We start from the raw sequence: 12,094 nt of genomic DNA on the forward strand, positions 1-12,094 counted from the left end.
AGAGGAGAATTGGTGGGTTGACTTGTAGCAAGTTTAAAGTCCGAGTGACGTCGCCTACCCATAACCTTTTCCCCTTTTTATCGTGCTTTCTCAGGAAATCACGAATCCCTAAAACTAATGGGAATATATGCACATTTACAGACTTTAAGTGAATGAATTTCACCTGAGATTCTGATGTGTGAATGAGAACAGCCAAGGGCAAAGACATGCATGGGAGATGCTTTTTGCATAACACGGATTTGTATTTTATTATTAGAATGAATTTCTAATCTTTGTATGAAATAACATCATCTTATCTTGACATCCATAAGCACATTTGTGTTGTTACAATTTATTGCATATTAAAAATTGCACCTTTCAATAATGACATATGGCTCAGATTTAGTAAGAGTTTAATAAGAGTTTGGAAACCTCAGTTGAATCCCAACTGTGTATTGTATACTGTGTATTGTATCGTCAGCCCCATGGAAGTATTAACCCTGTATAGTTGGACATAAAAGAATACTTTCAGGCTGTGACTTTTCATGCTCTCCTGTGCTAGGAAAACGCTCGCAATGTCAGGGGGAAGCTTTCTACCTGCCCTTCTAACCCTGTGCTCCCCTTTCTCAGAGCACCATCCTATGTTATACAATACAGTCTTCTCATCGGACAGAGTGGCTGAAATTATCACAGAGATCCCTCCCGATGATGTTCCCCTCCCACATGACCCAGAGGACAGGTTTATGGAGCTTATGTTGGGGAAGCTGCCCAATGCCAGCAGCAGCTTGACCTCCGTCGCCAAGTAAGCAGCACTCCCTGTGCTGGGAATTATAACTTGGGTGGTACATAGTATACATAGTAGAGATGTGTGTGTGTGTGTGTGTGTGTGTGTGTGTGTATATATATAATTCTACAAAAACAGAAAAAGAGAACAGGCGCACTCCTAGTGTATTAAAGTGTAACAATTTAATGGGACTGGACAAATAAAAAATGCTCACTCACAAGCGACGCGAGGATTAAAGAGACTATCTCAAGCTCCGTCTCATGGTTGCTGCTGTGCTATCCAGCAATCGACGCTCACCGCGACCGGATGTAGAAACTGTGTGCCGTGTCGCCTCCAATTCGGCTCCCCCTCGTCAACAAGAACTTCTCCACAAGGTAATCCGGCTCCCATTCGTACATGCTGGTACGTGCGGCTGATGTCCTTTACTTTCTCAGCTAACAGCTTCCCAGTTTATGCTTAATGATATTGCATTTGCACTCATGGCACCCTACGTGTTTCGTCAGGCTGACTTCATCAGGGGCTGATGAAGTCATTGTAAGGATCCATGAGGCGCCGCGCGGTCGGCGCACGCAAAACTTGCCATCCAGATACCAGCATCACTGCCAAACCTCGCCCTGGAGCCTGTTATCATCATAGGCGCGCGGACGCAGACCTAAATGCCAACTCCGCTGGTCCCGCCTCCCTGTTGCGTCCACGTGATGACGTCATTAGCGCGCACCTGTATCACATTAATAATATCATCAGGAAGACTCCGCACACCTACCTCCTGAGCGGAGCTTCCTATCAGAACCTGCTCCTGCTGTGATTCGTCCCAGCTTCCTGTAAATACTCAGCAGCGCCAGAGGCTCATCGGCTGAGCATAATCTCTGTTTGTGCGTGTGCCTGTCCACCGTCTGTTCTGTTCCAGCCCTGCCTTGTTACCTGACCCTGCTTGCCTTCGGACTCCGCTCTTCTCTCCTGACCCGGCTTCGTTTGACCATCCGCATCTCCCCATCCCTGGCTTTGGCTTACGCTCGACGTTCCGCACCTCTCCAATCCTGACCTCGGCTAAAGCACCCACAACGATCCGTACCCCTCCACAACTGACCCCGGCAGGTATCACGACCATTCTCACCTCTACTACCCTGACCCGGCTACCTAGACTACTCTACTCTCCAGACGCGCTCACGCGGCTGTGGGTTGGCGTTATATATATATATTACCCCACCTCAGCAGCGTGCTCCCATTTTGTTTGTGGTGAGCACACGTCACAGTAATCCTGACGAAACGCATAGGGTGCCATTTTTGAGTATTAACGGCAGCCGGATTACCTTGTGGAGGACTTCTTGTTGCTGTTGGAGGCGAGACACCACACAGTTTCTACATCCGGTTGCGGTGAGCGTGGAGTGCCGGATAGCAACCGCATGGATCCCTTTCCTGAGACGGAGCTTGAGATGGTCTCAAAAACTGCTTTAATCCTCGCGTCGCTTGTGAGTGAGCACTTTTTATTTGTCCAGTCCCATTAAATTGTTACATTTTAATACACTAGGAGTGCGCCGTTCACCTTTTTCTGTTTTTATAAATATCTTCCAAGGAATTGGTGATTCCTGTGCCCAGGCTGCAATGACTGTGTTATTGGGACTGGGTTTTACTATTTTTTTTCACATTTTTATTACTTTTTTAATATTTGCATTTATACTGTATACTTTTTATTTAGTTTAGATTATTTTAGTAAAACACTTGAAATAATCATCACTATTATTTCGTTTATAACATCCATTTTATTTTATGTCATTATATTTGATTATCTTGTGACCACACATTAATTATCCTAAGGGCAGATCCTTCACGTGTCTATTTTTATATTAGGTTCAATATAGAGCTTTCATATATGTTATACTATTAGGCGCTGTTTCATTCTTTGTGTGTGTGAGTGTGTGTGTATATGTATATATATATTTCTATGGTATATGTTGGCGCTTTAGAAATAAATGATAATAGTATTGTACACTCCCTTTTATTTATTCTTTTTCTCCCGTTCTGTATTTGTCTCGCGCAGGTTTGCTTTTCACCAGAGCAGCAGCTCCCTGAAGCGCGGTTTGCTCCTCTCGGGCGCCAGACACGGGATACGGCGGAAGTTTGTGCGGCAGCTCGGCGATCACAAGCGCGTGTTCCAGTGTAACATCTGCACCAAGGTTTTCCGGAACAGCAGCAACCTGAGCAGACACGTGCGCTCTCACGGTGCGTAAATACGATGGCTTTGAGATGCACTGCTCAGAGGCCCTGACCCGCAAATGTTCCTCACCTGCGCGCTACTAAAGCGGCAACCCTGCTTTCCTTGCATTTTAATGTTTTCAAATTATTTTCGAGTTGTGGTTTTGAAGCAGGGGGCTCAGGAGCTGAACCATCTTAAGATGAGCCCTGTGGACCCCCTGCTTCCTGAGATACTTACCTCCGTAGGGGGGGGCCGTTAGCTCTGCAGGTAGCGGCTCTGATGGGGCTATTGAAATATCAGCGTTTAAATGTCCCGCATCAAGGAGGCCAATAGCAAGCCGTGACTTCATCCCGTGCGGCTTCCTATTGGCCCGTGTGACCAGGACATTTAAACCCGTGCAGAGATACCAGCCCCCCCTACGGAGGTAAGTATCCCAGGAAGTGGGGGGTGGGGGGTCTCCAGAACTGAAATGTAATGCGGTTCGGCTCCAGAGCCCCCCCCGCCCCCCCTGCTTCAATCCTATTACTCTAAAATAATGTTAAACGGGAAAGCAGGATTGCTGTTTTAATGGGACGTTCTCAAAGTCACTGAAAATTATTTCAAAGTTCGACATGTCTGATACCGTAAATCAGGGGTGCTCCCCCCAACCCCCCCCCCCCCCCCACACCCCCTCCCTTAGGGAGAACCGATGGTCAAAACATTGTATGTGTCATTTTCCTTGTAGAGCATAAACTACAATTGCACACGAGATATATGTTCCTCCAATACAGATATTTGAGAAAAAAAACGGCAGTTCTCAACTCCAGTCCTCCAGCCCCCCTCCAACAGGTCCGGATACCCCAACTTCAGTGCAGGTGGCTTAATCAGAGGCTCAGCCGGAGATTGAGCCACCTGTGCTGAAGCTCTGATATCCCGAAACCCTGATCTGTTGGAGCGGGCTTGAGCACTAGAGTTGAGTACCCCTGCTATAAAACCTTGTTTTAACATAATAAACACATCTCTGCTCTAATACAAGGTTGGCCCTGGCTTTGACCCACTGTCCTTGACTTCTGTGTGACCTAGTTTGGTGTGAAAGGGATGTCTCCCCCCTTCCCGTGCTGGGGATCTGCTGGTGGCTCTTATATATTCCTTTATTTCCAGTATATTTTCCTTGTCTGGGACAGTAACTGTGTCTTAGCCCTTTGCTGGCAGAGAGGCTGACAGAGAATGGTTGCCCTCTTAACAGGCGACAAGCTGTTTAAATGTGAGGAATGCTCTAAACTCTTCAGCCGGAAAGAGAGTCTCAAGCAGCACGTATCCTACAAGCACAGCAGGAACGAGGTGAGCCCTGGTCTCTCATATAGATCTGCTAGAAAACCTGTGACCGTGAGAGCCCCTAGAGGCACTTTTATTTGCACCTTCCGAATAAATGATAGTTCTACTATTCCCACCTGGAAATCAAATATTTCTTCATTCTAATCTATTTTTTGTAAGTTCCTCCCTCCTGCTTTTCTTTCTCTTCCTTTTCCCCTCTCCGTCCTTCCCCCACCTCCTCTCTTCCCCTCTCCTTCGTCTTCCTCCCTCCTCTCTTCTCCTCTCCTTCCTACCTTCTCTCTCCCCTTCTTATCTCTCCTCTCATAAATAAAGCTTATGTATGCTTTCCATAGCTCATAGTATAACACTTTTTTTTTTTTTTTTTAAAGCCTACTTCTAATGAAAGACTTTACGGTTCAGTTATTTATATGGTGGATTAAAAAAAATAAAAACGGGATTGTATACCAAAACAGCAAGTAACATAGCATAAGAAATGAATGTTCCGCCAGTTTAAGTGCTAGCCCAGCAATAAGTGAAAGCAGACAGAGAAAGGTGGTGGGAAGAATGTACTGTAGTGCTAGGGGATGGAGATTTGCCCAGTGGTCCTCCCCCCTGATGCCCAGATGAGGTAGCTACACTTTGCACACCAAATGTTGCGGACCCCTCTGGAATCGCACGTTCCTCATGTAATACGTCTTAACACTGTGTGTTCTGTGGGTAAGGAGTCCTGGCATTTAGTCCCATGGAGACCTCTTAGGGGAGAACTCCAGGCTGCTCCTGTGCAATGGGAGGAAAATAGTAGAGCAGATAGGAGAGACACGTGGGCAGATTGTCGTGCTGGGAAGAGGGATGTGGAAATAGTGGGCACAGGCTGCAGAAGGGGACGTGGGATTGCACAGCGTATAAGAGAAAGACTTGCCCTGTTTTTCTGAGCATTGTATTTTTATTATAAGCAGAATGATCAAATCTATTTCTGCTTTGAATAGCATGTGAAAATCTGCCTTTAAAGCCAGTGGGGGAAGATACTGGGGATCATGAAGGCTATTGCTGTCTCAGTGCCTGGAGGATACATGGTCTGCCCTCCAAGTAATGGCTATTCACCCTGTGTACATAGCAGTAAATGAACATCCATCGTGAGACGATTTTCAAGGGTCAGAAGCAGGGGCGTAACTACAATTTTCGGTCCCCCGGCATTTTTTTTTAAAGGCCCCCCCCCCAAATAAAAAATGCTAAATAAAACAGAGTATCCCCATGTCGGCGAACCCTCCCTTTCTTACACTTCCCTCACACAACACCTGGCTCCCACCCCCCTCTATTTCTCTCCCACTCACCCCCCCTCCATCCTCTCTCTCCTTCCCCCCCCCACTCACTGTGTCCCCGTCTCACTTCCGCCCTCACTATTCCCCCTCACTCTCTCTCTCCCCCTTACTTTTCTCTGTCACTCTCGCTCTTCCTCCCTTTCTTACACCCCCTCTCTCACTCAATCTCCCCTCCTCCAGTACTCACCCCACCCCTGCTACTCACACAATTTCTCACACACACAATTCCCCCCTCACTCAATCCCTCCGCCACCCACCCTCCATTCTACACACACACACACACACACACACACACACACACACACACACACACACACACACACACACACCTCTCCCCCACTTTTACCTTGTGGTGTATAAGGCCTGTTTGGCTTTTCCTGTGCCGGCCGCCTAGGGCTGCAGAGCTCGACTGGCTATACAGGTGGAAGTTGGTGCCGACCGGGGAAAAAAGGAAGGATGAGGAGGACTTTAGACCCGCCCACCCCCCCCCCCCCCCCACCCCCTGTGCTCTCTAGTTCCCCCTGCATTGCGGGATGGTGGTTTCGCGCTGGTAAGAAGGGCACACGGAGGTCTTTTGGACTCGCACTGAAACATGAAGATATGTTATTGTAGAAAGAACTCTGACGAAGACGAAGGATAGTCATTTAGTCAGACGGGGGAAGCAGCCTGCCGGATGCTTTAGCGTTTCAGTTATTGGGCAGTAGGGTTTTCTTGGAATAATATTGTGTGTTAAGAGTTTGAAAGACCTTATTGTGATGTTTATTTTGCAATATGTAGAATTAACCTGTGTTACCGGTTTGCCCTTTAGGTCGATGGCGACTACATGTACAGGTGTGCAACCTGTGAGAAGGCCTTCAGAATAGATGCGTTCCTGGAGTTTCACAACTGCAGAACAGGTGGGTGCTCTCACTGGTGTGTAACACTAGGACAGGGGTGGCTAAAGACTGAGCCATCTGTGCTGAAGCAGTGATATCCTGAAAACCTGACCTCTTGGTGGCCCTTGAGGGCTAGAGTGGCCACCCCATGTCTAATGCAAAGGGGAAGGAAGTCGGGCTTTAATTTGCATGCCACTTAAAGCTGCAGTCGGGTCTTTGAGCTCAATAATCAGTGACGTGATTGTTAAATCTGTGTATATGACACCTTTTTAAGCTAGTCTGTAAACATACACCCTCTCATTTATCCAGACGAGTTTGAGTTTTATTTTAGAAACCTTTTAATGCGCTGGTACCCAACTTGTAGGCAGCAAAGCGCAATACTTTTCCGTGTGCAACTCTGTGGACACAATCCGCAATATATAAGAATAATGTTTATTATGTCACACGGAGAAACGGGCAGTTCTACATGTGTGCCCTGGGAAATCGGCCTCCTATTACTACTCAGTATAGTGGGAGGTGGGATGACACACCAGTTAATGCTTGAGTAACTTCTTTTCCCCTTAATACAAGTCGCTGCATTTTTGGCTGTGTGTTGCCCCTTTTCTTGTGTAGAGTATCTACCCTTCAGGTAAAGCACACGTCATATATTTTGAACTTTGTAGGTTGTGTTATCCCACTTCTTGCCTAAGGCCTCTGGCGTGGTCAGCGCTTAGGCGCTGACCCGTGCTGAGGCGCGCTGCTGCTCGGCAGTGAGCCCCTGCAGCCGCAATCAGAGCGGCCTTAGCAGGGGCTCGCGCACGCTTCTGCAAGCGTGCGGAAGCGTAGCCGTCATTTCAAATTTTGTTTTTCGCGCTCACGGGAGCGCAGGGCCGGTCACGTGAGTGGTTCGCCCAATGAGGGCGAACCAGCTCCGTGACGTCACTGGCCTGCCAAAATGCGAAATGCGTTGGGTGTGTCTTGTGAGCAAGCTGACAATAATGTATTACAATAAAGACGTTTATTTGATCTTCACGAGATTTCAGAACCAGTGATTTCTTATACCAAGGGTCAGAATAAAAGGTGCACAAATTTGTGTGTGAGTTGTATGATGTCTGAGTATGGTAACTATTTGGTGAGCATGCCATTTGAAATAGTGTCCCCTGGAGTGTGTTTGAATGGAGACAATGTGTATATTTATATTTAATCCTTACTTTCTGACTTCTTGATAGACGACAAATCATTCCAGTGTGAGATGTGCTACAGGTTCTTCTCAACGAACAGCAACCTATCCAAGCACAAGAAAAAACACGGTGAGAAGAAGTTTGCCTGTGAGATCTGCAACAAGCTGTTCTACAGACGAGACGTAATGTTGGAGCACCATCGGCGACACTTGGAAGGTGAAGGAGCTCTCTTGTTTCCTGTTCTTTAGTCTTGCATGTCAAGGGAGCAAAATTACTCATACAATTGCATGTTAAACCTCTCCTTATAATATCACACCCTCATAGCCACAGGAGCGGCAAATGTTGAAGGGGCTTTGCCACTGAGGCAATGATTAACGAGAAAATATTTTTCGATTTTATTGACAAAATTGATTTAGAAAACTTTCCAGTAGTTTTCTGTTTAAAAATCAAGACGTCGATGACGTATTCCTTTAACCCATGACCAGCGCCTTCATGTTATCGTCAATGTCCACCTGCTCTGTGTTGTTTGACCGCTATTCTTGCACAGCATGAATAAGGAAAGTCTCTAAAGGTGCAATCCCCCCCCCCTCTATTTTCTTACATATTATAATAAAAGGGACCACTCTTTGAGTCCAAGCTGAACCCTCCTTTGCTTTAGGAGATCATTATTCTATTAACCACGGAATATTTAGACATAAAACATCATGGCTGCCGGGCTGCTGCTTCCAGATTTGGTCTTGAGCTTAAGAATTGATCAGTGTGATACCGAGACTAGCCCGGTGAGTTCCAAGTGGCGACCTGGAAGAAGTGAAACCACTGGCGACCATCTTGTTCTATCCCAGGGCTTGTAACTGCAAACACCCTTCAATTAAAAGGTAAGAATCATTTAAAAATGAAATAAATATACCCAAAAAAAGTATCTAACCTAGAAGAAGATATGGCTGGATAAGGGGATTGTACCTTCAGGGCTTTGATTATACAGGGGTAAATATTTGAACCTATGGTAGTTTATTAGTAGGTGCCGGCTTTGGTGCCAAGCGTTTAACAGGAGCAGTGGATTAAAAAAAAAACATTTTTTCGTGATTTTTCTCCATTTTTCTTTGGGGCGTTGGTGCCTCTTGCAGGAGTGAGACGAGTGAAGCGCGAGAGTATACACCAGAACGCGGATAATTCAATCAAATATAAAAAGGAGCCCTCTGCCTGTCCTGTGTGTGGGAAGGTGAGACCGATGGTTCAAGACTTGGGAGGATAACGCGCATGTCCTTAGGATGTTTAAACCTTATTCTAGCGTTCCGACCCCTAAAAAAAAAAAAAAACGTAGAGTAGAAATGTATTTAAAAATACTTGTGTGATTTGTTGTATTTTTATTATTCGAATGGGGTTCACCCTCCTAAAGGACAGTGTACACGGTAACTTGTACAATATATTGTAAAGATCTGTTAACTCGTTGCTGTAATTGTTTCTGTGTATACAGATGTTTTCCTGCAGAAGTAACATGAACAAGCACCTTCTCACGCACGGAGACAAGAAATATACCTGTGAGATTTGCGGCCGTAAATTCTTTAGGGTCGATGTTCTAAGGGATCATATCCATATCCATTTCAAGGTATCCGTTTTTGATGATATGGTTTTAAATACTTGGTGCACTTAGTCACATTTTATGCCAAACGCCTCAGGGCTGGGCAGATGTAATCTCTTTTTTAGTAGTCTTGATAATGAGCAGTAATGTCCACCGCACTTTATTATTCTTTAGTATCTTTCAGCAACACAATTGGACAAGAGTACACATTAATTGAAAATAACAAATATAAGCATACAATGTTAAGTGTGTGTGTGTGTGTGTGTGTGTGTGTGTGTGTGTGTGTGTGTGTGTGTGTGTGTGTGTGTGTGTGTGTGCGTGTTCCCAAAGAATCTGGACAGAACCTCAGTGATGGAACATGTTTTGTATACAGAAGGATATTAACAGTGAGGCTCCACTATGCAGAATATGCTCAGACTCCGATCCTTTTTCACTTAATGCACTGGGCAGTTGTGTAGTTTTTCAATTGTATTGTGTGACTTACTGGTCTGGAAAAACTGCTTGTGATTGTGATTGCGCTTGCGCTTGCTTAGTGACTGGATACACATCTCCTGTGATATGTCTACATTTCTTGTATACCTCCATATTCTGTCCGTATGATGCCAATTCAAAATAAAGGCACCGATAATCCAGCATTTTACAGTCTAGAAAAGATTATATATTTTACAATATCATCTATATATCGCTACATCTATCTGACATTTCGGTCCAACAATCTGGGATTGTCATTGGAAGTGAATGCATGCGTCATTAACCCTTCACATACCCTTTATGTACGAGTAACAGTGACATAGTTCTAAGAGTTACACTAGAAACTGTTTGCTCAATCATTGTTGGTGACACCTGTTATTAAGTTGATTCTGAAAACTAGACCTCATGGATGAGAATTTTATCTGCAAAGCACATTAACATCCCAATAATGATAGCATTGTGATGTGTGTGTGTGTGTGTGTGTGTGTGTGTTAGTCCTCCGCTATTTTAATTAGCCGCTATCATTTTGTAAGCTTCGATCAACAGTGGACAGGAAGTGCAATGGTAATTGGTGACATTACAAGTGGTCTCGAGGGGTAACTTTGCCTTTTTGCAGATGACACAAAGATCTACAACAGGGATGACAATCCAGGGGTCAGGGGCGGTAACCTAAATGATTCATGGTTTAGGTAGATTAGAGGAATGGTCAAGAGTGGATCAATTACAATTTATTGGCAAAAGTGCAGAAACAATGCACTTTGGTCACAAAAATGTAACGGCAGAATATCGGATGAATGGCACTATTTAGTATAGGAGTCATTATTTCAGCTGCCTTAAATAGGCCAGCAATGCAGCAGCCACGCAGAAAGCCAGCAGTATAGGGAGAGGTGTTCACAGCAGAAGAAGAGGGGTCGGGATGCCACTTTATAGATCATTGTTGGGCAATATGATCTACTTAAAGGGCGGCATGTGTGGCCCTTGAGCCCTCTACAGGGCTGCAAATTGCATATCTTTCTGCCTGTGCACCATATATACGTTTCAGTCGTGGGTATGAGCTTCTCGCCGCGCCCTCCAGTCGGCTGCATAATGGCGGCCTGATAGTGAATACTGTCCCGTTCCTCCTCTCAAACTGGGAAGGAACCAATGGTTTAGTGCAGGAGAGGAGCAGGCCACAAATCCACCGTCATTACACTGCGTCCATACTGTGGCAGACAGCGTGGACGCGCCAGCACACTGAGCGAACAGACTGCCTTAAGGCAGTGTTCGTGTACATGCAGCATGCGGGCGCGGAGGCAGGAGGGGCCGCGCGATGCGCGAGAAATCGGTTAAAACTGATTTCGCGCGATAGGGCAGTCACGTGACCGGTTCGCCAATGAGGGCGAACCAGCTCCGTGATGTCATTGGCACGTCCACGGACGGCGCGCGTACCATGGCCAGGGAAAGCACCCGCTTTCCCTCGGCCTCCGTGCGCCTCCGCACGGGAGAAATGTCTATGGACGCAGCCTAAGGCTAAGGCCCCGCTGCCTCAGACCACGTGCCCGCACTGCAGACAGGCGGAGCGTGGAGAGGCAATTGACCGCTATCTGCGGTCTGTAGGGAGCGGGAGCTGGAGCGGGGGGGCGTGGCCAAAACGGGTCGGGGGGGGAGGCGCGGCATTGACGTCGGGGGGCAGAGCCATCACACTGTGTCAGGGGGTTCCCTCCCCCGCCTCCCCGCTCCCCGAAGCCTCCCTGAGGAGAGGGTCTGTGGGAGGGAGCAGGGGGGGCTCCCTTGGTGCTGCAGCTCCTTTCCCCGCTCCCCGAAGCCTCCCCTCATTGCCAGGGGTTCCCTCCCCCGCCTCCCCACCGTGCATCTGCAGACACAGACTATGAGGAGAGAGTCTGTGGGGGGGAGGGGGGGGGGATCACACTGTGCCGGAGTGTGTCTCAGGAGAGAGAGTCAGGAGAGTGTGTCACACAGGAGAGAGAGTCTGTAGGAGGGAGCAGGGGGGCTCCTCCCTTGGTGCTGCAGAAGACAAATCGCTCCTCTCCTCCCCGCTCCCCGATGCCTCCCCTCCTCCTCTCCTCATTGGCTCACCGCCACACCACGTGACGCGTCGCCGCTCGGGATTACAATTCTCTTGCATCCCCTGGTGGCTGACGCGTCACAGCGTGTAGCGAGCCCTGCAGGGAGGAGGGACTGGGGCCGGCTCGGGAGAAACTCATGTCCGGTGAGTGACGCGCACGCGGCCGTGCGCGCCGTCTGAAGCAGCAGGACCCCGGCCTAAGGGAGAGAGGAGTAGCTACAAGCCGCTCCCACTGCACTGGGGATAGGGAGAGCAGGCTTCTGGGGCAGCCAGCGATTGGGAACCATTGGTGAAGGCCCCTCAGGTGCCTGTTGCCCACCAATGTTCTAGATCATTGGTACGACCTCCCCTAAAGTGCCGTGGTCAGGACCTAAA

General features: G+C 47.4%; 1 protein-coding gene across 4 annotated transcripts in view; it reads left to right on the forward strand.

Annotated features, from left to right (window-relative positions):
• Window positions 1–12,094, forward strand: part of PRDM15 (PR/SET domain 15) — a 64,068-nt gene that overhangs the window by 23,939 nt on the left and 28,035 nt on the right. For all 4 annotated transcript variants that reach the window (XM_075593695.1, XM_075593692.1, XM_075593694.1 and 1 more), the window contains 7 exons: window positions 610–781; window positions 2,802–2,983; window positions 4,183–4,277; window positions 6,378–6,465; window positions 7,653–7,820; window positions 8,729–8,823; window positions 9,079–9,210. In XM_075593695.1, the coding sequence (XP_075449810.1) occupies window positions 610–781; window positions 2,802–2,983; window positions 4,183–4,277; window positions 6,378–6,465; window positions 7,653–7,820; window positions 8,729–8,823; window positions 9,079–9,210 (932 nt within the window). The remainder of the gene's footprint in view (window positions 1–609; window positions 782–2,801; window positions 2,984–4,182; window positions 4,278–6,377; window positions 6,466–7,652; window positions 7,821–8,728; window positions 8,824–9,078; window positions 9,211–12,094) is intronic.

Source organism: Ascaphus truei, chromosome 3 (genome assembly GCF_040206685.1).
Source record: "Ascaphus truei isolate aAscTru1 chromosome 3, aAscTru1.hap1, whole genome shotgun sequence".
Lineage (NCBI taxonomy): Eukaryota > Metazoa > Chordata > Amphibia > Anura > Ascaphidae > Ascaphus > Ascaphus truei.